General features: G+C 41.4%; 1 protein-coding gene across 1 annotated transcript in view; it reads right to left on the reverse strand.

The window, feature by feature from the left end:
• DOCK5 (dedicator of cytokinesis 5) overlaps positions 1-27,180 on the reverse strand; it is an 85,719-nt gene that overhangs the window by 48,590 nt on the left and 9,949 nt on the right. Inside the window, exons 2-14 of the mRNA XM_075444577.1 lie at positions 19,696-19,779; positions 13,130-13,170; positions 12,059-12,114; positions 11,100-11,196; positions 7,178-7,326; positions 6,205-6,340; positions 5,899-6,056; positions 5,108-5,189; positions 4,189-4,318; positions 3,421-3,493; positions 1,789-1,931; positions 1,033-1,158; positions 365-489 (exon numbers count right to left, since the gene is read on the reverse strand). Of these exons, the coding sequence (XP_075300692.1) occupies positions 365-489; positions 1,033-1,158; positions 1,789-1,931; positions 3,421-3,493; positions 4,189-4,318; positions 5,108-5,189; positions 5,899-6,056; positions 6,205-6,340; positions 7,178-7,326; positions 11,100-11,196; positions 12,059-12,114; positions 13,130-13,170; positions 19,696-19,779 (1,400 nt within the window). The remainder of the gene's footprint in view (positions 1-364; positions 490-1,032; positions 1,159-1,788; positions 1,932-3,420; positions 3,494-4,188; positions 4,319-5,107; positions 5,190-5,898; positions 6,057-6,204; positions 6,341-7,177; positions 7,327-11,099; positions 11,197-12,058; positions 12,115-13,129; positions 13,171-19,695; positions 19,780-27,180) is intronic.

A 27,180-nucleotide genomic window follows, 5' to 3' on the forward strand; every position in this document is an offset into this window, starting at 1 on the left:
CGGGAGGAAGGGGGAAGAAAAGGTAAGGTGTAGAATGAAAGTAATAATTATCTTGGGTCAGAAATTTTCAGTGCATGTAACTATCAGAGTTCCTCCAAGTCTATGCTTCACAGTCAAGGGGACTCAATGCATGCCGCCTCTTTGGAAGCTTTACAGAATCTTCAAAGATTTGCTCACACCTCTTATTAATTTAAAAAAAATAATCATCAGTGAGTATTCAAATTTGATCACTGAGATCACCTACAACATCTCTTGTTCATTATCACAGAGTTCTTGCATACAGTTAATAAATAAGATCTGATGGACCAGAGTCATCATCTAGCAAACACAGCAGCCTTGTGACCTCCTGCAAAGGCCATCATACCTCTTGGAGATTTCCATCTTCATCATATACAGACATCGTGACTTCTACATTCTTGGGAGTCTTCTTCTTCCCTTTGTCAAACTCCCCTTGTATCAGGGTGACATAGATATCATTTCGAACATCACCTAAAATTCATAGCACTTAATGAGTTCTTTTTGTCACACAGACAATTTTACAGGTTAGCATTTAACATTCTTGGGTACTTTGTCATCTTTATCTTCTTAGCCTTTACTGATACTCGCTAATTAACGACACCCACCATCACATCATTTTATCTTCATCTCAAGTTATATCAAATCTTTTAAAATGTACCATTTTCCTTTTTATAAACCTCTGCCTTTATGTAACTTTTTTTTTTAATGTAATGAGCTCTATAGGGCTAAATCCACTTTGAATAGATTAAACACAGCTGGGTCAAACCTACATGCAGCAATGTCTCTGACTAAACAGAAATTTTCTTCCAAAAAGTACACACACTGTCTTGTTCCAATATCAGAAAGGAAGCTTATCTTTCCACTTCTTTAAAAAAAAAAAAGATTGCTAGAAATTTCAAGAAAAAGGAAAAGAAGTTTTCAAATAGCTTTAAAATAAATCTGTTCATAGCAGAAATTCCAGAATTTCAACTGGCTCTTTCACTCCATGGAAGTGCGGAGGCATATGGCACCTACCAGGAAGGATTATCTCGGGAAATCCCATTTTGCGAGCCACAGCAGTTGATCTGTCTACAAGGTGAGAAAAATCCTTCTGAACCTGTGCTAGATCGCCAGGAAGTAGTTTCAGCGAGACCCAAAGACCTAAGAAAACAAAGGTAATGCTTGTTTACCAAATAAAAAGTATGAAAACATGACATTTAAGCGTGGGCTTAACAGAAAACTGTTTCTTCACATGATCTGCACGCAATAATGCCTTAAATACCCCAAGTTGGTTCTCACTTGCCCAGTTCTCCATTTCCCTAATGCTGAAGACCACCTTACTGGGCACGCAGATTCTCTGAAGTAAACTACAAACTTCCCAAGATTGATCTGCTAGTGTATTTGAGAAAAGGCCAGACACACAAGCCAGAGCAGAAGAATCCTGAACAATGCAGTTTAAACCCAAAGTCATTTAGAATACACAATCAGCTATATTCATTTAAAAATACTTTATGTCCATATAAACAGTTTTATCTTAGAAATATTATATTACTAGCAACTAGGTCATCAGCTAGAGAAGCTCTTTTCACACAAGTAAGGACAGCTCCTGGTTTTATTTTTTTTAGCTCTCTGTGTCAGGATGACAAGCATTACAAAGACAATACGTTTGGCTTAGGGCAGGTAGCGAACTCCAGTAAACCTTGATCTCTGGACTTTCACAGGCCGTTTATTTTCCTCTGTAAGCAAGGGGAACCCTTCCCCGCACATTAGCTTCTCGCCCAACTGCTGTACCTTGCCCTTTATGATTCACTTCCTTTGCAGCAATGACTTTGTTGAAGACAGAAGTGAGGGGCTCATTTTCTCCGATCACATGGGAAGTTATCAGTGGGGACATGATTAGCTGTCGCTGCCTGATGTATGTTTCCATGGCAATCCTGAGAAGAACAACAATAGAGACCAGGAAGCAGACAGACTAACATGGAACATGTGCTCTGCAAGAAGAGGGCTGGCCAACAGCTGACTGTTTTCCAAAGAAATATTTCTTTTTTTAAAGGATTCCATGGGAACTTTTTTTTCCTTCTTCACCTGCACAAACCCAATGGAAATACATGTAAACTCTCAGACTAGGAAATACACCGCAGTGCTAGCTCAGGCTTAAGATAAGTAACACTGACCTAAAGACTCCGTGACTACATTTGCACCACAGTGAAACAGCAGCCTTCAGGACAACCATAAACTTAGCCAGCTCTGCTTTGTTCCTGTTTTCCATCCACAGACTGACTGTCCCGCAGACCTGTGAGAACAGGTTCAGCTACGGGCTATCACGCAGGAAAAGCTCGGCGCACAGCGCCTTGCACTCTCATCCGATGAGCTGAGCCCTGTCTTCAGGTGCGCCTCAGAGCTGGCCCTGAGACTATGTAGATTAACTAGTGATAAGTTAACATAACTAATGACTGCTGTGAGATCACATGAGTGTTGAACCTATCCCTAGTCACAAACATATCTATTGAGCTTTGGCTCCTGAACCCAGCTTCACTCCTGTAGCCACACCACCAATAATGAACCAAAGCATACACAAAATGATGTGTCCACAGACTGCCCATCCTTGTAGAGGTGTCCAGATTTGGATTTAAACTCAGCCTCATTAGATCAGCAGAAAATGGCGTAGGGGGAGGGAGTAGCAGAGTAACATTATTCTGCAAAGAAAAGACATCCTTCTTTGCAGCCTTTCAGGCCCTGAAAGGGGGGGCGGGAAACAAAAGCCCACACAATCTCCCCTGAAAATACCTTGAAATAACATATGGCTACACCAAATGGGTTGCTATATTTAGGACTGTAACAATGTGGCTGTGTCTACCCAAACAAGCTTTATTTTAATTACTCTAACCTGCCGAAAGTGAGCAATCGGAGAGCGGGCAGAACACGCAAGTCTAACTAGCAATACAGAAACACAAAACACATTGGGGCTCGAATTCCTTTCCCCAAGAGAGAGAAATCCCTTTGCTGTTGTCCTCTGGCTCACCCTTACAAGGTAGTCTGGGAAGCTGACACAGACAATACAAAGGGTACCACACAATAGTGACAAGGAGGAGTTGTGCTCTCTATGCTCAGGTGTTTCTGAAAATCCTGCCTCCCAAACCCCTACCAGTTTTGAAGATCACAGCCCCCAGACCCCACAAAATCATTTTACACTACTCCCTAAGCAATTTAGCCTATCACCAGACACGTAAACCAAGGGGAACAAAGGCTTCAGAGGACTGACAAAAATCTTTTCCTTCAAAGAGCTGACTACTGCCATAAGCATTAATCTATTTGTAGAAACCTTGACACACTGCCAGGCTCCCATACAAATCTGTCCTTCTCCAAAGGATAACTGCTTTAAATAAGCCAGATACACAATGAACTGTGAAGTCCAGTACTTACTGTTGAAATGGAATAAAATGTTGCTTTTCCTCATCATCCACCTTTCCATGTATGATATCAGTTATGTCCATCACTGCAACGACACAAGTTCATCACATAGTTTTGCTAAGTTGTTAAAGAACAGACAACACCTTCCCCTATCAGAATGGAAACAAGAGTTGCTCATTTTGGGCCAATTTCACTCATGACAGCAATACAGAGCAACAGTCTCAACTTCTTAAAAAGCATCTTTTCATTGATGTGTACATCAGCCTGCAGTAGTGAATGCAAATGTACTCTCTGACAAAAAACAGGTGGGACTCAAGCCTTTCCAGGCAAAGAAACTACACCTAGACTTCAAAAGCTGATTATTTTGAAAATGTTCTCCACCACAAATTTCAAGCAAGTCTCTTCACAAGACATCACAGGATTTGGATGTCTCATTCACCAAGGCTCCTTCAAAAACTCCAGCTTTATCCCATTATGCATAAGGAGCAAATCCCTCTTTGATAAAGACCTAAAAAGCCTACTGCACTGATGGCAGGGTGTTATCTTTTTAGGGGGTGACAAAACAAAAAATGAACAGTAACAGGATTTCATCTTCATATACAACTTTCATTAGAAGGTCTCAGAGAGGTCCTATATGTAGCTCAGTATCAGCATCTCCATTTTGAAGCCAGGGATGCTGACACTTAGAGGTTAGGAGGCTTTGCTGACATACAGCATAAATTTCTGAATTCCGAGCCCACTGGGCCATACTTTTTCCTCCACTGATTGAATTTGTCCTACCTGCGACACCAAAGGGCCTCCGGAGTCCACAGGTATGTTTCTTCCCATCTTTCAGCTCCATATGTCCGACCCTCACAATCTGACACACCAAGCTGATTTTCGGTCTGATCAAGTCAGAACTGCTTAAATCCTAGAAATTATTTAAAATAAAGTTATTTCAAGCTGCCTTATGAATGGAAGAGAAGAAGACAGAGAGAGTAAGACTTTTTTTGCTAGATTGTACACATCTACAGAAGGAAATCTATCATTTTTTAAAAACTAAAACCTGCTCCCTTTGAGCCCTGGGTGGGAAGAGATGGGAACCAAAACCCTAACCCTACAAAACCACTAACAATTTCCACACAGAAATTTCTAAACATTCTATCACTCTCTGATAACACACTCCAGGAACAGTACTGGAAGGAGAGTAAATGATGTTAATTGCCAAAGTACTAGCTCCTGATGACCAGGCAGTTAGTTTGTGCCACCTCTGCTACATGTCAGAAGTTATTCCATTCATGTGCAATTCTTCCATTAACATCTTGGTGCAAATAACAAACTCCAATACAGAAAAGGATCAGCAAAGCACTGAACTGAAAAACAAACAACTATGATCTCAAGCCTAGATTTTCGGTACAGTTAGGCTCCAACAGTGAAGTGCTTAATAGGATTTTCAGAAATGCATGGGTGAGCAACACCCACTGACAGTATTGTTCCAAAATAAAACACCTTTACTACTGCTTTGGACTGACATACAAAAAAATACTTTTCAGCAGCATTCCTCTGAGGCTGCCTATAACATCTTAAGAGTCCATTAAAACACCCCAAAAAGCCACATGTGACTCCTCTCTGCTGCATGGGGAGAGGGAGGGGAAGAACCTAAAACTCTGATGTCTCCAGCATGGGGAAGACTTTCCAGGTTGTAAATACAGTAACTTACAGTAAACACTGCTTGAAGGTTATTTAGTTTCTCAATTTCTTTAGGCATCCCATTACTGCCCCAACGAACCAGGTAATTTTCACTGCAAATAAAAGACGGGAAAAAACAAACAAACAAAATTAATCAACTCCTGACATTTCCATTACCTGGCAAAAGCTCAAAAGCATTTTGATCTTTTAGGAATTTTTAAAAAATTCTGCCAAAATCTTCTATCCCAAAGTGATTCTGAGGTGACTCATTCCAGTGAGGGCAGAAGGCAGGCAGGATGTGAATGAGTATTCTCAGTTACTTCCCTACATAACTCTGATTGCATGTCCACACCTGATAACTCCAATGATGGAGACAGAGGGTGCCTGACATGTACATGCTTCCTTGATAAAATTCTTCATATCCTCCCCTAGCAGCACAAGATGCCCAACTCTTAGGTGTGAACTTGCACTGACTTGACAGCAAACGTCATGCATATACATGGTTTAACAAGAAGCAATTAATCAAATGCATCAAGTCTAATGACAACAGTAGGGAAACTTAACAACATAAACAGACAATCTGGGATTTTGACTAATGTGTCACAGAAATGCACAGCTTTAAGAAGGAGAGTGCATGGGCTCAGAATCTTGACTTCCTATCTCATCTGAAATTAAATAACATCCTTCCAAATCACCACTGGGGCAACAACCAGCAAAACTGAAAAACTTCTCTGCTGGATCTTCCTTTCTAACCTCTACTGGCTTCTTTGGAATGACCACCATGGTGATTAAACCACTTATGCATCTACAAAAAAACCCTACCTGATGAATTTGGAGAGATCAGGATCATAGAGGCTCATTAACAGCTCTGCATCTTCTCCAATATTGCAGACAAAATTCTTGAAGTTTACATACAGGCTGTATGTATGTGTTGTGTTGAATATTGGCTGCCCTCGGAGGTCCAAATTCTGTTGCAGGGACTGCAAAGAAGGAGAGTACTTCCATCAAAAACAAACACAGAAGAATCTAGTTCTGCTGCCAATGCAGCACGATATCCTTAAGAGGAATGCACAAATACATTGGGTACTAGTTACTTGAAGGGGACAAAGCCAGCGACAAGAGATGTACCTTCTCCTCCTGGATCCTTTCATCAATCCTTTTGGATGCAGTTTCATGGGACCTGAAGAGAGAGATTGTGCTGGTTTCATCTGGGTCCAAGATGTTCCCATTGTCGTCTCGTACAACCAGGTCCAAACCCAGGATCCTGAATAGCATGCAAGTCAGGAGACAAAAGAAACAACACGATATGTAAGAAGCAAAGGTGACTGGAAGAGCATAAACTACAGATCAAACTGTGGACTGCTCTAGGCACACAATGCACACCAACTCCACTACTTTTAATAATCACATTGCTGGTATTCCTGTCTTGAAATACTTATCCCTCATTTTCCCATTAAAGGGAAAAATAATTAGTCAGGTAACTTAATTCTACGATGAATTCTCCTTTGTTCTTTCTTAAAGGTATTTTAATTAAAAACCAGTATGTATATCTATCAAGCTTATAGATTATGGCTGATTATTATTCTTTACCATAAGCTTTCTTCTTCATTGACTTAACTTGACCTGAATCAAGTCTGACAGGCAGATAAATGAGTTTTGGAGACAATCCCTGTTCTGTACAAAGCAATGAAAGGTGGAGTTTTGGTGGCCTATAGAATCGTATTACTCAGTTGCTGATAAAGCAGTTTATTTCATCACCAGCACGCAAATCCTGGGCTCCAGCTAGTCAGGCACAAATTGTGCTCCATGGGAAATGCCATCACATGCCAGCATTTATGCAGAATTAAGACAGGTAAGATTTCCTGCCAAGTCAATGAGATTGCTGGCATATGAAGACCCAACTGCTACGCACCCACCTGCCAGGCTAGTCAGATTGTGGTGGGGACTGAAAGCTGTAATTATCCCCTTTCCAAGGAAAAATGTAAGCCTAATTCAGTGTTCCCCCTGCGTGGTCGTTTACACCATTTTGTATTAATAGCCTAGAGCCTTTACTGGGATTTCGGGTGCACCTCTGCCCCTCAAGACATAGTTCAGAGTTTACCTGTTGCCATAGTCAATCTTAGCAGTGACTTTCTTCTTGAGCTCAGCTAGCTCGTCTTTGGGAAGGGTCCCAGACAGTATCTGTGACCGCCATTCTATCAGGCTGTAAGTCATCTGTTGAACATGTCGAAACTGTGTGGTCTTGTTATCCTACAGGAAAAAATAGACAATTTTAAGCTAGTGATGGCCTCAACATGATGAGCTCAGTAAGTTTTCTGAAATGTACCCAAGTGAATCTACCATACAAGTTGTATTTAACTAAAAATATCTGAGAAATTGGCACCATAGGACACTACAAGATTAGACCTGTAGGACAAATTCTCCAGTACTTTGTGCTGCCAAGGTTTAAGTGTCTCAAGATTCAGCGTGTTCACCATTTCCTCAGGACATTACTTCAGAAAAAACTCACAGACAAAAAAAATAGACCTCTGGTGTTTTCCAGCACTTATACTGCTATGATAGGTGCTTTTTATATACAGGACAGAGAGATAATGTCAAATGATAGCAATTGTGTTCCAGCAGATTGAGACAGGAATGACAACACAAGACACAAAGGCTCTTTCTCCTTACCTCTGCCATTCTCAGAATGTGTGACATTGAGCAAGTCATTTTTTATGCATGTTTCCCATTTGTTTTGCCTATTTAGATCATAAGACTCTGAGGCAAACACTTTATTTGCTTTTAGAAGTCTAAGGGTGATATCAAAACATAAATGATAACGACAGATGACCAACACTGAAGCCTACACAGGCTTTTTTGCACGACTGTTCCTCCCATAGCTTTCACCAGACTAAAGCACTCTTCAGCCTCTTTGTTACATATAAAAAAAGGCCTCCTCACCAGAATGCAACACTAACAACATGAACAACATGGCTACTTGCAGTCTCTGCCCTCACGCTGTTAACAGTATTAGCAACTCTGTTTTAAAGCCAGAACACTAAGCAAATTGAATCCATGGACTCATTGTCATGGCTGCCTGCTCTCTTATCCTGTCCTATCATACACTCAAAATCCATTATGTTAAAAAAAAGAATAGCAACAAAATGCAGCAATATCTGGGATACACTACTTCCCTGCCAGTATGCATATTAAATTTAAGGTTCATATTCTACCACTGGTAACTCACGCGTGGACTGTCGTGTCCACGTGTGATCTCCAGACAAGAGTTTCCTGGAAATCAGAGCAGCTCTGTGGAAACACAGTAATCTCTCTGGGCGGTGTCTACCAGCAAAGAAGGCTGAAGATCATCTGCTCTTCAGAGCATGCATTTTTGTTTACATTTGTACATAACTTCATGCAACACAATCTTGACTCATCCTGTGCTTGTAAGCACTGCCCCAGCAGTCGCTGCTCCGAACCTACCATGCCAGAGGTTGTCTGAAAATGCAATAAAGGTGTCACGTCTGGTTTCCCAGCCACCGCCTCCCCAGTCTACCCAGGTACTCACTCGTGTTTGCTGCAGTCATTTCTTTTTCATCTTTTGCTATGAATGCAGCATCTGCCATTACAAAGCACTGACTGAACAGGACATCAAAACCTGCTTTGTGAAGAGTTTCCTCCTGCCATTTCTACTATTATCATCTTTAATTAATGAAAATAATTCTCATGCTACTTACTGGTTCCACCTTAATAAAATAAGTCACACAGCTGTACACCTCCTTCCTACAGTTTCAGGCTCCAAAGAAGACACTGTGATTAAAATGTGGATAGCTATATGCTAACCAACCATATTTGCAGCAATACATACAAGTAATTTAACCCTCTAAACACATCAGCTAAACCAGTTATACCGTTCAAATGGGAACCCAGGCCTCAGCCTCTCTTTAACACCGCAACTGCGAGCCAGTTACTAGGATGATTCTGGCTTGCACGGAGTGTCAAGTGCAGCTCATTTTCAGAGGGAAGTGCCACAAATCAAAAGACATTAAACTTTAATTTACTGGGACAAAGTTTACAGTCATGCAGCTCCAAAATGACTGTCCAGAGGCTTGTGACTACATCTCGCCCAACAGCTGGGGGAATTGGCCAGCGCTGTACTGCTGGTACGTTCAGGCTGCAGCCGACTAGCGCCAGTGCTCTGTATCGAAGCTGTTAAAGTTTAACTAGGAGCCCCAACCGCTCCCGCGCAGCAGAAAGGGACTCATTTCAACATTTCTCACTTCTGGTCTCTGCAAAGAACATGAATGACATAAACTACTCAATTTTCCCCAAGAACAAAAATCTAATGGGAGTTATAAATATCCATCTTGCTTTTGATTTGGGTGAACGCACTGACAGAGGTTATATAAGTCTTTTGTCTCCTATAGGGAAGATACTAGCGACACTTCCTAAACGAAGAAAAAAGTGTGTCCTTAATTCGTGTAAAAATAATTTCAAAGAGAAGGCAACTTGTGTTAGCTTTCAGGGAAATACAGAGCAGATCTCAATCTGACAGTTAACTAAAGCTGAGTTATCTCTACAGCTGTTTACATTAGCTAACTCCTATTAACTAAACGAAGTTAAAAAACTCTCACCCATTTTTATATTTATTTAGCAGTAGAGATATACCCACTGGTGGAATGCTTGCTGAAAAACACAGAAATTAAAGAAGTGAAATAAAATGCTGCCAAAGAAAAAAATCCCCTGTATTTCCTTTTTCTCCTCAAATACCTCCTTCCTCCTTTAGCCTTTTTTTTTGTTGTTTTATACATACTGCAGGGGAAAATAAAATAAACTCAAATCCATTTCAAACCACAACATTTTCCAGGACTATTTTAAGATTTATATTGGTTAAGCACGGGAACATGAAAGATTTCTTGGTCTAAGAAAAATAGATTCTGAGGCTAGGATCCTAAAGTTATTCAGGAAAAAAAAAAAAGCCAGGAACAAAACTCTCTTTTCACACAATAATACCATCACATACAGCTTCTCATTAAATTAAGAGGGTGGAACAAATTCTTGTGGTTTCATGGCACACAAACAAAACGTACTTGTGGCCTGGTGAAATTTTCAATAGGAAAGCTTGCTCTGGGTAAACTGAATGGTTAGACCTAATTTAAAACCATTCTCTGATCTTAATTAATGTCTCACAGCACATACATGCTATGCAGGCTGAACCCACTACTAAATGAAGAAAAATCAAGTTTGACTCTCTTTAATGCGCCTTAATAATCACCTTCAAAAGAAGGTAATTCATTGAGAACACGAGTTGTGTTTCTTTGCGCAAGAATGCACCTACCTCAGCAAAACCACCAAATCCATGCACTACCTTGGCTTATGACTTCTCTGAGGTGACTGTCACATGGTCAGGCTACTAAAGAGATTTAGTAGATGAGAGGTCTCTCCCTCGCCCTACTGAGAACTAAATATATTATGTGATTTCTGACAAGTCAAATCCTCCCCCACCACACATGGCCCAAATTCTCTTCCCACCTTTTGTCTAGCTCGCCTATTTGAGCTGCAGGCACTCTGAGGTGAGGCTCAACCATTCTATTAAGTACCTACAACACTTCTAGAAAAACAAGGTTCACACTTGCTGAACGTTCTGTTAAAACAACATCCTGGTTCCTTGCGCAGCTGAGATATCTTGCCCTCATACAGGACACACACGACAGGCAAAGCAGGAACCCTTCTTTAATAGCGAACTGCGACTCACGCAGAGCCCCAGTCAGCTGACATGATGCTGAGCATGACTGGTGCCAGTCAAAGCTTCACCAGTGCTGTGTCATCACACAATTATTCACGTACAGCGAACACTGTAGCGTGGACTAAGCCGCAGTTCTGTCTGTGATCACATATCCTGTTCAGTGGAGAGCAGAACATTTTTAGCCTCTCAAGACCAATTTTACAGCAACAACAGTTTTACAATTCTGTTTAATGTTCTACTGAAAGCCTTAAAGTGCCCTGCAAAAAGCCCAGTCTCATCGTCACTGAAGAAAGCTTACCACGTATAACTTGTGCCAGATAACTGCCCACTCCCTCAGCGTAGAAGTGAGTTCTTGTCCAAGGGGCAGTTCACTTGGAATCACTGTTTCATGTTGTCTAGAAGAAACAAAAAAATGGGAAAACGGAAAACAAGTGTTACACTCAAGATTAAAAGTTCGTAGTAACACATCCTTTTTTGATAAATGTGTAAACAGAAATTGCAGAGGACCCGATATTCACACAATTCACTCATGATGCCAAGAATCTTAAATTGTTCAGTTGGTTCTCCTACACACACATGCACCTTCCTCATCCATTTTTAATGCAAACATGTTTCAGGTTTCTTTCAGTCTTGTTATTTTCAACTCATTTATTCCAGAAACATAATGCTAAACAGACAGAAATCAAGTTTGGAAGAATGACCACTTGCAATGGTACCCTGGCTACAGTTATTTAAAAAGAAGAAAAAAGGAAGTACTTTCTAAAGTCTCTTCCTTCACAACTGCTGTTTTTCTCTCACTATAATGATCACAGAATCAGCTCAAAGAATCAAATGAGGAGTCATTTCCGTAAATGTTTTCCAAGACAGGAAGGAATCCACACTCTGCTGGCTACTTGGCTGCAAGCAGGAGTGTGTTACGACTTGCAGGAGTCCCCAGAGGAGCTAAATGTAACTTGATTGAGCTGCCTCACTACTAACTTCTCTAGCAGAGCCTTCTTACTTCTGCAAACGGTATTCTCCTGCACCTATGCCTGCATTGTTATGGTATCTACAATACTCTGAAAAAAAAAGTTAGGCAGCTCCAGAAGCGTAGCACAGGCAGTATGCCCTGCTGCACACACAGACCAGCAGCATTCATTACAACCACCACTCCTTCAGTTTTCTTTTTTTATCTTTTTTTATCTTTTTTTTTTAGTAATGAAACAGCATTCCATTGGTTTTGCTACCAAAAGTACACCTCGAGAAGCTCCAACCTACCCCCGGTCCTTCACGATTGCCTCTTTTAAATGGATATATGTTTCTGGGAAAATGCCCTAAAAATAAATACAGAAATAAAATAAATAAATCACCCCATAGGACATGCAACAACAAAAATGCATTCAGAGAAAACAGGGGAAGGGGGCAAGAGCACGATCTGCACAACAGTCACTGTGACTGAAGTTTACTGGTTACTTGTAACAGCAATGTGTCAGGTCCACCAGTCCCTGTATCACAGGAAAATAGACAGTAAGGAGCATCAGGGTGCATGCTTCAGCACTATATTTGATATTAGCACCTCGGAGAAGTCAATTCCTTGTTCCACTGTAATGACACTCATCTTCTTGTATGAAATGTTGTAAACTCTTGCAAACTATCAGTCATATTCATTTGCCCTTGCTACAAAATATTCTTGTAGTCATTCGTCAAGCTGCCCCGGACCTGTTCTCTAGAAAAGCTCACAACACATGACAGCATTTGTAGGAATTCACCAGTCTCAGGTTTCCATTATTTAAGAGAAACTTTCTAGGAGTGCTGCAATCCTTTTTTTATTTTCTTTTCACACCCCTTTATGCATGAAGAATGGAGACTGTGAAGGGTGTTACCACATGAGAGGTGCTAGGATTCCTATGGGAAAACAGATTCCCATGCTGTTTTCAAACAGGTTTCACAAACCTCAAAAAGTTTAACTGAGATCCATGCATGCATAATTTTTGGAATATTTTCCAAGTCAAATCAAAACTCTGCTCTTACCATCACATATAACTAATGCTGGATGTGTTCAGGTCCAAGACCATACCAATAAAGCAATAAGCTAGTGTATGCAGATATGCAATCAATTTTGCTAGTTCAAACTACATTACGCATGCTTACAAGGGAGGAGTACCCAGTGAATGATTCTGAAACATTAGCTCAAGGGCATTTATTTCTATCACTAAGGAAAAGGACACAGTGTTCAGGAGACCTGCACAATATTAAGACAAGAAGTACAGCAGAAGCATAGCCGATTACAGCGCCGGACAGGGTCTGGCAAGGTGTGAAAATAAGAGTTACTGAAAAGCAAGGTCATACCTTCTTCGATTTATTTCGGAGTGTGTATCCGCGGTACCAGCCTGTCAAAGAGAAACAAAACCCTTTTTGTTTTTTTTCCTGTCTATAGCAATCAAATACACATTATCATTCTCACCACTTTTCTACAACATAAATCTATTGACCTCGCTCATTTGGGATCTGCCACTGTGAAGACACCTCTGCTCTGTTTGTCCGAGGCTTGGTTCCCACCAGCAGGGCAGAAGGCAGTCTCTCCCTACCATGGGCTGACACCCTCGCTCCTGCTCTCCACATCCACTGGGGTTGTACTGATTGGGCTCCACAGAAAAGCAGGCCACTCCGTGCTATACATTTTGAAAGTGACAATTCTCATTCCATAAAGCTTTCAAGTTATATACACAACATAGAACTACTGCTATGATCATTTGACAGATGAGGCAGAGACACAGACACGCATGCAGAACTACCAGCCCAAGATCATATAGCAGATACTGGCAAAGAAAAATATATTCAAGTGTCCCAAGTCCAATTCCACTCCACTCCTTTTAAGTTTTCTTTTCTATGAAGTCCATTTTCATCCAAATCATCTTATAGATTGGGCCCGAGTTCCACACCATATAGGTTCTTTATTTCCTTCTGTGACTCAGTCTAAAGCCCTCCTTCAAAGCAAGGCTGAAACAGAATGTTTTATTAGATAAGGCAAAAAAACCCCAACACTGAACTGCTTGCCCTGGTACAGATATTGTTTCTCAATATTATCTGGACTAGATCCAGTAAAGTATAAGACACAAAGTAATAACTGTGATCCCCAAGACTCAGAAGCACGTGTCGCTTTCAGATGTGCATTTTTCTCTCTTCAGGAGACAAGCATCGCTGTGGGCAAGTCACTCCCACTCTTCTCTGCCACCTCCAAACTGGGTTTTTTCTCCCCACCCTCACCTTCATCATTTGTCTCGGCTATGTGAGAGCTGTGCATGACCAAGCACTTGTTCCACTGGGTGCCTGTTCCTTGCCATAAGCAACAGTTTCCATCACCTTCAGTCCTCCTGAGATTACTGTACTGGAAATAACAAACTCCACATTTCAGAAGAAGAAATTGCTCCGTTTTAAATGCTGACGTGTAGACATAATGTCCCTTGTATTGTTCTGGGATAGGATGCAAACTTACACCTTCCCACTGACTCTCAGCCACTACAAACGTCGTTGCAAATGCCAAGGCCCTCTGCGACCCCCACTCTCAACTAACCACGCTCCTGGAGCGCCGTTCTTTGACTCTTCTCTTACGGTTCTACTTGCAACGAACAGCACCAACCCTGCCTCCTAGATTACAGTCTACAATGCACGAACAATGTTCAGAGCTATCAGACAGACAACATCACCGATCCCAGGCGATTATCTTCAGCTGACTGGCAGAGGGAGCAGCATCAAGAGGCCAAAGGGATTTAAGGGAATAATCAGGCATAGAAGAGAGGAGCGGAGGGTGGGGTTTTTTGTTTGTTTGTGGATTTTTTTCTTTTTGTTTTTTTCTCCCATATATATTTAGTAAAGAAAGTTCCATGAAGAACCATGGATCTGAGACCCCTCGACCATAAACTAGAGGTTAGGGTGGGGTTTTTTTTGTTTTGTTGGGTTTTTCTGTGTGTGGGGTTGCTTGGTCTTTTTGTTTTCCTTAAGCGCAGTTTTTTCCCCCTTCCCTAGCAATGAGAAGGTGAATCAGCTTGATCACAGAAACCCCAATATTCCAGCTGTAGCTTAGGAGGAAAGAAGAAATTCCATTCCTTCCACAGGATGAAGATAAGATTATCCATTGATCATGGACCAATGGATAAGGTACTGGATTAGGGATGAGAAGATTTACGTTCTATTTTTATCTAAGTTGTAATTAATTGAATGGTCAAGTACAAGTTACTTAGGGTGTGATACAAAGCTCATGTAATTTAACAAGAATATTTTCCCAGTGATTTCAATTCCATTTGACACAGTCTCTCAGCCTTTCTATACCACTGCTTCCTCATATTTCAAATGGCCTCCTGGCATTAACCACATTCCTGTAAAATATTTTGCAATCATTGCATAAAAGCATGTTCTATGTTCTTATGCAAAACTATTTCAGCAACCACCTCGTGCAATTTTTTCAGAATTTTGCTCCAATTTTCAATAATCTTGTCCATTATTTTAAAAGGAACAAAAGATTTTAGCAGTGGTCAATTGATTACTTGATTCCTTCTTCAAAAAAGAAAAAATCATACTGCCTAAAGCTTCAGAGGAATGACAGACCACTTAAGTGTTTCTCTTGAGTATTTTCCCCAAGCAGAGATACGCTAAATGGAAAAAGGCTTTACAGCTGAGGATGACACAGCAAGTTTCAGCTACTACAACATTTTTTCGAACTGAAGTCTGATTAAGAATGCAAGGATAGAACAAATGTCATACACTTTGGTTTATTTGTTTGGGTTTTTTCTAAATGGAACACAGGTCCTCAATTTTACCTCACATTAAATGGATTTTATGCAGTATGTAAAAGATCAGAAAATCTAAGAAAAATTATTCAAATTACAATAGTTTAGATGGTGAAAAGTTAAACACAGCGATGCAATCCCAGGTCACGTGCTTAACCACAAAGCCTTTGTTCCTCTTCCACTGTAGTGTACTGGCTCTCGGTACCACAACATACACTGCTGCACTGTTCTGAAATAAAACTAGGGATTGCCTCATTTACCTACAGCGGGCAGAGGAAAGATCAAAGACTGAAACTAGGAACAAATTCAGTGCAGACTTATTTTCATCAGGAGAAGAAACAGACTGGAATCACAGTATGTGATTCACATGTCTTCTATCCACAATTTGGCTATTTCCCACAGCTTGCATGAAATAATAATATATTCTGCAGATTAGAAAAGAATCCCCTAAACAGACATGTATCCTACCCAGCTCACCACTCAAGGACAGATTCCCAGAGGGTAAGTAAATCCTGCACTGAAGCAGCCTTCAAAGTACTGGATGCAACAAGCTTCCTTTTTTTCTTGGATTTTGCAGCATATGCCCAGTGTTGATAATATTTGGCAAACAACAGGATAAGCACACACTGCTTATATTACTATCAAGTGGAAAAAGTAATTCTGTACAAAGACCTCATGCCCCTCTGCAACCAGACAGCCAATCAGAGAAAGGAGGAGAAAAAAATACCCTGCTTTGCAGTTTGCAAGAGAGTTATCATGACCAAGACACCTAAACTGAAAAAAACATGCTTTGCAGAGGGTATATGTGTATTTGTTCTAAAGGGAAGGTAATTTCAAAGCATGCTTGAAGCCCAAGTGAGACATTTCAAAACTTCTTTAAGATCAGTCTCACAGTAAAACACTGAATATGCAAATTTAGACCCCATCTGCAGTGCAAACCCCACCTACAACTGCACCTAATGGCAGACTGACAAAGATGCAGTGTGCCACAATTTGTTTTCCTGGACTGAAGGAAATGCTGCACAGTCTAGACTACGGAGTTACCCAACCCAATAGCAAACCGCTCTCAGGTTGTCCCTATACGGCTTCGAGCTGCACCGGGCACGAGCATGTTATAGCTTATACGAGAAATACTTGAAACCTTTAGTTCAAACTGCTCAGTCTGTGGTTTCAGCTCTGATGACCTTCACTTCAACACTGTGTACTTTGTCCACACTGAAGTTACCATTTCCAGGGATGATCACCCTTTGACGAATCCTTGACACGGGCAAGCTGCAGTCCAGCAATATGAACAATCTACCATGCACTCCCAATCCAAGCCTAACTGCGTAGTTGTAGCTGGGACTTCTAAAACATTAGGCAAAGCATCTGTTTAGAGCATGGGGAAAATTAGCTTTACGAACAGAAGTGCAATGTCAGAGCCTCACCCCGAATTTGGCCAACTTTCCAAGGACTTCCAGCCTTTGCAAGAGGCCTCTAACTCCTGATGGCATGCACTAGCATAAATGAGCAGGGATTTTGCAATTTAAAGGTGCTTTCTCTCATCGTGAGGCCGTTAGGCAGGACAACAGCAGGACCTGACTTCAGGCACTCCACCTTCGGAGTCTGTGAGACACTACGGTCTGTGGCAAAGCCATGTAACAGCAGAAGTCTGCGCAGCACAGAGGCCTGCGCCAAACTGCATCCCTACCTCTGGCTTGCATTTTTAATTCATTTTATTGCTCTCTGCTTCTCACACACCTCCCCCAGTGGCTTAGCTGTATCACTGTTATGTCTCCAAGCTATTCGGCCAGTTGAGAGTCAGATAACACTTACTGTTAACACCAAAACCCAGCGCAAGCTTCAACCTTGCTGCCTCGCTGTCGAGGAACAAACTGTGCACTTCAACTCTTACAGACAGAGTGGAGCCAGCCAAAAGCCCAGCTGCAGAATACAAAGAGCTTTCAAGCACAGGCTGCTCGATACACAGAGAGCCTTCGCTGAACACAGCTGAGGAATGAGTACCTGCTGACTTCAACCAGAAGGAAAAAGGAGGCACGATCTACATGGCTGACAGCGTGGGAAGGGAACTGCGGTGCAACAGCCCTGAGAACCTTCTGGTAGCTCACAAAAGATGCTCCTGTGCAGCCCGAGGTAGGCAACAATAGCAAGGAGCAAGATTTTCCAGGTGGCTATTACCATGACATGAGAGCCTCTGGACAATCCTGAAAAACTTCCCATTAATTCCCTAAAGATTGTTATGGATAGCCTAAGGAACGCCCTCAGCCAGGAGCTGCAGGGGTAACTTACACCAACTAAGAAAAGACTTCGCAAGGCACCTCCGAGCCTTTCTTCTTGCAAAGCCAACGCCCTGGTTAAATGGAACCTTTTTCTAAATTGAGACTTGTGTATCCAGATAAGAACGGTGATTAGTGGAACAAATCTCACTTTTATCAGACTGGAGCTGTATTTGTAAGTATACATCATTAGCATGAGAAGAAACAGAAAAAGCTTCTTGTGAGAACACCAGTTCTCAAAAACACAGTCCACAGATACCTGGAAAAAGTTGCAGACTGATGTCCCAAAAGAAAGAAAAACAGATACAGTAAGACAGGAGAATTTCCTCACAAGCAGACAGAATATCAGAATTTGGACTTTTTAAGATGAATTTATGGGAAATAAGATCAGACCCACAGCAGAGTTACCATCTCAGAGACAATCTGTATCTTTTCCTTTAGATTCACAAAATGTCTGGCCTGAATTTCTGCCTGGAAAGGTATTCAGTTCTACTGCAGTAATTCCTGGGTGCCTCTGTCACAAATCAGGATGCCATACTGATGACTCGGTGTATGAAAACAACCAAAACACACTGACTTCTCCAAAAATTTACCATAAATCTTCTCAGGCTGAAGTTCCAAACTGGGACATTTCAGGTAAGAAAAGGGATGCTATTTGCATACTAATTTCCTATTCTTGACTGTCTCTCTGTTAAACAGACTACAGACCCTTTCTCCCTCTTCCTCCACCTCTGCCAAACACACTCACCACTATCATCACACACATCAGTGTAAAAACACACCTCAGCAACGTAAGCTGCTTTGACATGTAGGAACTGGCTGGCTGTTTCCAGTGTCAAGGTCAAAGAGAAGTAGAAAGAGAACAATTGGCTAAAAACAAATTGCTAAACAAGCAGCTTGTCGTTCCCAGCAGAGATACTGAAGAGTTTCTGTACACCGAGTTTTTTTCAAACTGATGCTGCTTATGAAAATGATTGAATTTATATTTTGGAACGAGTATTCAAATTTCAGAGAGCCTTCCAAATGAAGCAGCGACCAGTATATTCTTTAAAATAATTAAATGGCTGTGGTCCATTCCTAACACTGAAATCTTCACTAAAGGGTCTAGTTTAATAAGTAGATATGAAACACAAGTGTAATAATCTTCATCTTGTTTAAAATAGGAATTTTGTTTTCCTTTCTGCAAGATGTTTTACATTAAGGTATGTATTATGAAAAACTTCCCAGTACAGTACTGGGAGAAACAGCCTAAAAAGTGCATGGAAGCTCTGTAACTGGAGACTTTTTAAAACATATAATGCCAGTTCGTGGTATTATGGCTTAAGCCAACATTACTTTCGAAACAATTAGACCTGCCTTCTCCTTTTCTTTCATCCACTGCCTCCATCGTCTCAGATCAAAGGACTAATTCAGGTTAAAAGACACTTTTAAAAAAAAAATCTAATTATTTCCCAGCTGGATCAGCTCATCACATGACTACATAAGCACTTGCCCTGGCACAAGGAGGAGTCAAGGTAAACAGGTGTGGTGTGAAAACAGGAATGAACAGCCAGAAGTAAGTGTTTCTTCCTTTTCCAGTGCTGCCTTGAGATGCTAGTGGACTCTTACCTTGACAAACCTTTGCCAGGAACAGTGCAGATATGATTGCTGCTTCTGTATTTTATGCATTATTAATATCGCTTTAAAATTAAAAGTGCATACAGCAAACACTACCTAGCAAGCTTTGTGATTTTGGGCATATCAGAAGCTGAAAAATCTAGATCTGAAATTTGTATTATTTGAAGAAATCTTGATTTGTTATATTTACTTTCAAAACTCACTGCAAAGTACCTTGAAGTGATCTACAACCTACCTTCATACATCTCCAAAATGTGAACAGTGTCGCCAACTTGCAAGGAGAGCTCCACATCTTGGACAGCATTGTAATTGTAGATTGCTAAAAAGGGGAAGAGGGGAGAAGGAGATGAAAACACGATCATGAAAGCTGTGAGGTAATCAGAGTTTGAAATCTGGTATCACGGCACCCGTCAAAGGCAGCATATGATTTTGAAAAAGCACTACAAAGTTACCAAGCTATCCTGCGTATATAATACACCAGAAAAGTATGTGGCATATCTATTCCCAGATTCTATCATCAGTTCCTGCAAGGGTAAGAAACATTATTCTTAACAGCCAACGTTGTCTTTTACCTTTAAGAATACAGATCTGTGACACTACCTGAAGCAGCTGCCTCTTCCCACTTCACTGACAACCTGCCCAGCAAAGGTCACTGCTACCTCAGGCAGAGGTTATGGAGCAATTAGACAATTGTCATTTTTTATTAGCGTTTCACAGGACAATGTAGTGCCCACAAGCACTGGTAAAACAACATAAGGTGGATGCCGTAAGAAAAAACGGCACTACTCTATACTAATGCCTCAGACTCTTTGCTACTAAAGGCTCTTCCCAGACAAGAACCAATCTCAGCACGAAAACTTGAGATTCTCTGCAAATCTAATCCCTACCAAAGACAAAGCTAATCTGAACGCTTATCGGATTTCCAGTAGGAATAGGATTAAGTCCCGAAGCCCACGCTTCTGAACTGCCTTTTCTCTGGAACTTTCTTGAGGTGCACAGTTTCACTGGGCAAAGCAGAACAGCCCTCCTTAGAGCTGCTGGAGGCTTGTCAAGATGAGAAAGTTTAATTTGAATTTGCTTTCAAAACAACGCAAGAGACATAAAGCAGTCAGGAAAATACTTTGCTATGGCTCAATGAACTGACCGGCTAAATCAAAACTGACCACTCCTCTACCAAAATGAGATTAGCTTATTTATTTATTTAAAACACTGGTTTAAGCACATAACACATCTTAAATGCAGTAATGCAGTCTTCTCACACACATTAGTGTTGTATTTCCGTATCCAAATCTGTTCCCCAAGCAAATGTATTAGTGAAGTAAGCACAATGTTTATTTTTAAGAAGGCAAATAAATCATGCAAACATTTTCAGGGGGCTTTGGGAAACGTCTTCAGAGGGTTTGTACTGGAAGAACTCTCTCTCAAAGATAAATAAATAAATTAGTTCCTATGTCAGGAAATTCGCATCAAATGCCTATCATTTCTGTCAAGATGAGATATATTGCCGCCTGGCAAGGATCCAGCACAAACAAATGACTGTGGCTTACCACACCGGAAATTATCTCCTATACACTAGCTTTCTTTAAAATATTGTAACTATAAATAATCCAACAGAAGCCACCACGCAATGTGAATTTCCTGCAGTATGTGAAATAGACCCTGATCAAACACAGATACTCATTTTCTTATGCTCCAGGGGCAATGTCTGTTCACAGTGGCCCTAATTCATGCCTACCGTAACTTCAGGGCCTGCAGAGATACACACAGGGTACGCACTGAGCCTATTCCATCGTCTTCCAGAGGGTTACAGGAATGTTACTGGCCTCTTGCTCCTAAGGCACTAGCTGCTTTGACATCCAGTTCCTCTCCCTCCGCGCAATGATGTTGTAAGCCAAGATATTAAAAACTGACTGGTGATCTGTCTATTCAGTTTAGACACCTTAAAGGGCCCCGGAATACACCCAAAAAGTGAAAATCTCATCAACATTTTTGCAGAAAAATTTGGATAATTTTTGTGGCTGAAGACAAACACGAACATACACAGGAGTAGATCAGAGTAACCCCTTACAAACTACCTTGGTCTTGACAGGTACTAGGATCATAAATTGATGGAAGAACTGGTTAATACCGTATTTGATTCAGCTAAAAAGAAACCATTCTGCCAGGCAGAGAAAGTAATTCTGCAAGGGTCTGCAGAGGCCAGCATTAAAGTGCAGCACCCAGCCAAACTCCCTGCGGCCATGCCCTCTGTTGCAGTAAACCTGCCAAATCACTCATGTTCAGCAGGGATGTTGCAATCCATTACTTGGATGGGACATCTCCGCATCTCCCCAGGGCGCGGCAGGAAGCGGGTGGATGGATGAAACAGCCCAGGCTTCCTCTGGAGCCATGGCTGAAGTGTTGGCCCATGACGTGCTACGGGGAACTGCGCTACAGAGGAGGTGGCATTCCTCAGGTGGAGTCCAGGCATCCAGCAGCCGACAGACATTAATAATCCTATAGCTCTGTCAACACCCTTCAAAGACGTAAAGCAGAGCTGGTCTGCCTTGCTTTCTGTCCTAAAACGCTGCTCGGGATTCCTGTTTCATGGCTGTGCTCACCATGAGAGATGGTTGCTGTTTGGAAATGCACGTGTGCTTATATGTATGGGGATTCCTACAGACAATTTCTAGATGCCTTGCATTTCTTTGGGACAAACAGACATTATATAAATACCAGTCTGTATTTTTCCATAAATTGCTGCTTTAGCTTCAGACAAAAGCAGTCTGAGCAGCACCAACTGTCTAACAGAAAGGTGGGCGGGCATCAGACAAGCCTTTCTTTGGAGAACACAGAAAGTTAATTCAAAACCAAAGAGCACAACAGCCACAAGAAGAGGGAGAACTAAACACTGCAGTTCCCTTCCCCTCACCAAAGATCACAACAGCCACAAGATAGGGAACAGAAACGAGCAGTTCCCTTCCCTTCTCTTTCCCTGCTTTACCAGAAAGGTTTCAGATCCCAATGTGTGGCATTTACAAGCTAAAGAAACACACTTCTGCCACTGCATCTCAAAAAAAGGCAAGATTCATAGTATCTTGCTTTGCTAGACTGAATGAAGAACAGAGGGCTGCTGTGTATAAAATCTCCTACCCAATAGTTATGTGCAAGGTTATAAAAGACAAATTGCTGGCATATTTTCCCTGGGAGCTTCACTGTTTGCAACTGATGCTTCCTGCTGCTTGAAGTCAGCGCTGTCCGAAACAGTCAATCTGCAGCTATTTGAACTGCTTAGCCTCTTTTCCACTGTGTGTTTAATCTGACCTCTTTCAGACTTGAAAGAAAAAGGAAGCTCCACATAACAAACACGGTCATGCCATGAAAATATAAAAATCCTTCATATAAAATCCTGACAGTGCAGCTAGAAAGGAAGGGGAAAAAAAAGACAGAGACCTTTGTCCCCAAATTTGCAGGAATATCTGAAGTTAAGTCTTCTCCCTTCAAGTTAAACTTCAGTTGAGATTTTGTCCTTGAAATTCACTTTGGAGCAGTGATTCTGTTCATTTCATCATCCTAAATGAAAAGCAGCACTGAAGTCTCGCAAATTTAATCTACACAAAGAGGATGAGATCAAAACCACAATGCATAGGAAAGAGCTACTGGGTTTGTTTTAATGATCATCATCTTTGAGTACCGGTACATACTCTATAGTACATTGAGATGCAGGCAATGTATTGTATTATTTAATTTACATTAAGACAGTCCTGCAGTTTGAACAGTGGAAAGTAAGTTCAAGAAATTTTTTTTTCAACGATGCATCCAGCCTAGGAATTCATTAGATGGAAGAAGGTCAGAGGAGTACACATTGGAGCTGGTTTGAAAAGGGCAACAGATAACTTTAGGACCAATGACAGCAGCCAGAGTAATGCAGGTGAAGATAAGGAGGAGCAATTTTCATGCTTCAGGGCAGAAGGTGATTCCAGAAAACGGAACATTGTGCAACTGGGCATGCACGCTGCAAGTCAGGGGACACACACTGCTCTGTTCTGAAGCATCACGCAACAGTCACCACCAGAAACAGGGACTACACGAATGGCAAAGGAAACTCGAGACAGCCTGGGCTTTCCAGGGTAGCCAGGGCTCTGAGTAATAGCTAACGGTGAGCTGAAAGTTTCTGAGTAGGCACAGAGGTTGATGTGGGCTGACACATGGCAGTATTATGCTGGGAAGAGCAGGTTTCATTCTGTCACTCCCTCCAGTTGCATGAAGGCGCAAGACTAATCACAGCACGCATTCCTGATCTGTGAAACACCCAACAGTGGCACTCAAAACAGTAAGAAGCCTCAGTGTCACGCACGGGGCAGAAAATGAGAAGAAGCACAACTACACAAAAAAAAAAAAAACCAACACAAAAAAAACCCACAAAAAAACAAAACAAGTAAAAGCAACCCACACTTTGAAAACCTACAAAGCTTCACTTTGTCCAAAAGCCCTGGGAGAAGCCTGAATTTGCAAGAGGTCTGTCAGCAACTCACTGAGCCCTATCTGGCTTTTAGCGAAACCAGGGGGAGTTTTGGCATATGTTTCTCTGGAAGCAGTGTCAGGCTTGCTCCTTCAGTGCCTACCAACAGCGCTCATTGGGAAGGAAGGTGATGGTGCAGTCAGCTCCAATGCCACACACACATCTGGCAGCACTTTAAACAGCCAGTACACATCTGGACAAGTGATCTCCCACACTAACGCAGGGTCTTTCACACAGTACCACCGACACATCAGAAAGGTAGCAGTTGGTCTCTTTCGCATGCAGAGAAAATTGAGGACAGAAAACCTGTCATACTGCTCATCTACAGCATATTCAAAGATGAAAATCAAATATTAACTCCTAGACCCACTTTAACTACAAGATCGTAACCCATTTTCAAGACTGTTCTACAAGCAAAGCTCAGCTATAACGTCTGAAACTGAAGTGAATGAGGCAGAAGCAGTCACATGCTTTGTGTGTAATTCAGAGCTGAATGAAATAGAATCCTTTCATCAATAACTCATTTAAATCCATGTGAAATGTGGATTATTGGCCTGAAAAACACACCCACTGCAAGATCCGTTGTCTCTAACTTGGCTGAAAATAACCACCCCTCCACCCATTGCAAAGACACGATAACCGCTTCCAAATACCACGTCCCACTGCTCTGAAGTCTGCCCTCACCACTATCTGATAGGAGAGGGCTGTGCCTTGCTTCCTCTGAACAAAGAATCACATTCAGTGCTGTTGCAATAACCAGACTTCATCTCATTACAACTCTCAAACGAAGAGTCAAAAACTATTGTACGGAAACAGAAGTATGTGCTCTTATGCTGCAACAACCCTGCATTAAGAAATCGCATTTATGCTGGACGGCCCCATTTGTAGAAGCCTGGTATGCTATCTGCTGCCAAGATATCACCAAAAATACAGTGGCTTTATTTAAAAAACAAGGAACTGCCCAAGGAACTAATTCTTAATAGGAACAAAGGCTTTTTGATGTTTGAGCAAAAACTTGGTTCTTGTAACTTCCCAGGAATTTGTATTTGAAAAATTGAGAATAGCATAATTAAGATTTATATGTCAGACTACTTCACGAAAAAAAGAAAACAAGTCAGTCATGGTTCAACACAGTGAAACATGCACATTAACTGATTGTTACAAAAAAAAAAATACCACTCGTGAATTGGTTGATGCTGACATTCAGCCTCAATTGTACAAAGTTCCAAGTGACTTATTACTATTTTGAATGCAAATAATCCAGAATAACAGGATTATGTGGATGGAAATACTTCAATTAAGAGTCATCATTAGACTTCAGAGTCAAACATGTGATAAGCTAGAGGCAGATCTTCAACATTTTGTATACTTACTGTTTCAGGTTGATCTGACATACAGGAATATACTTGGAAAGACTTATCCTTAAAACTTTTAAATGGGGTTATCTTAAAAATGGCCATTAAATCAACTGAGAAATGATACGGTCTGCCTGTGCAGGAGGATAGGCCACGGCCTGAGTTGGATTGTGTGTCTGTTTCTATACCCATTGCTTTCTTTCAAGAACCATGAGCAGAGCAGGAAGATCCACACCGTACTCGACATGCTTCCAGTGCTTGCAGTTCCAACCTAGGACTACTCCAGCACCCAAACCCAAATACCGGGGTTACCTGCTCGCCTGCCAAGGACAAGGAGCTGTGTCTGCCAGATCCACAGGTGATTAAAAGCCTGCTAAGATTTCTCTGATTTCCTCTGAATAACAGAGTATCATCCTGGAGATGGGATAGGCAAGTCATCTAAGGTTTTGCAGAGTCTGTCCTGCACAAACAGCCTAAATCAAACTAATTTCCCAGTTTGAGACCAGGGAAGCTGTTCAGTCAAGCCATCATCAACTTTTAGATATTCCTGTCTCTCTCCATCATACACTGGATCAGATTCTAGGATCAATGGTTTAATCTCTTAAAACCTGGATTGCTTTCGAAAAAAAAACAACCGCAACCCCTGGGAATATGGACAGCTTCACAAGCGTTACCCAAGTGCTCCAACTAGATGATCTAATGGTCTCTTATGGCTTTAAACTCTGCAGACTAAAACCACAGTCAGCTCCACAACAATGCTCTGGAGTAAGTGGCAGACCCAATGACAAATTAGCCCACGTATTTTAATTAGAGCTTCTTAGTAGATTCAGATCAGGCAAACTGAGATGATTCAGAACTGCTGAAGCAAGAGACATACTGATTATAAAGGAAAACGAAATAATCTTCAGCTCTTCATGTCTGCAGAATTCCCATTAGTCATCTTCCCCTCAAATATTTATTGCAAAGTGTTTATACCACAGTAGCTGCATGAAAACAAAAGAGACTCTGTTCTCAGAGGACATCTACACTGCAATACAGGACAGAGATATACAGCCTAAACAGACACTGAATAGGATACCAGTAATAATGTCATCACAGCATACCTGTTTTGTCTCTCTGTAAGTGTGCTTGGGGTAGAAGCAACCAAACTGTAACTGCTTCTTGTATCTGAACCGCACAGAAACCCTCTGTTATACTGATGAGACTCCAGAATAAGTTTTCTTGATGACCAGTGATTTTTCTGGACTTACTTTTCTGTCAGTGGCTAGCAGAGACAGTCTACAGTGCATTGGTTATAGTACTAATGGCGTACTAACCCAGCCTTTGCTGCATACAAGTAGATAGACACTTGGAAAGATCTTGAAACCTCTCTCTTTCTGTCACTAAGTGCTCATTTTAATGTAACTCCACATTTTGCCCAGATGGAAAAACTTTAAAGTCTCAGCCCCTCTGCTTCCTCCTCAGAACTAGGCCATGGAAACCAACGGGAAAGAAAACCTACAGTAGGAACACCACCAGAAAGCAACTCTCTCCAAATACAATTAGACAGGTATTCATACAGACACCCTGGGCAAAATCCTGCTGCGGTGGAACCCACTCTGACTTCACCCACTGACTGCAGAATCAACTCAACTCAGAGCTTCTAGAATTTGCAATAACCCACTCTGACCTCCAGAGTTACACAAATACCCCTCATCTCAGCATCCCATCTCAGCATGGAGTTTAAAGCTCTGTTGGTTTCACACACGCAGTAATTTTCTACATCATTTTCCTGAAAACACATACCAGAATAGTGCATAGCAGAGTCACGGTACATAACAGTATGTATGCACTTTATTTTACGTATGGGTAATGCATACACAAA

Source organism: Opisthocomus hoazin, chromosome 28 (genome assembly GCF_030867145.1).
Source record: "Opisthocomus hoazin isolate bOpiHoa1 chromosome 28, bOpiHoa1.hap1, whole genome shotgun sequence".
Taxonomy (NCBI): Eukaryota; Metazoa; Chordata; class Aves; order Opisthocomiformes; family Opisthocomidae; genus Opisthocomus; species Opisthocomus hoazin.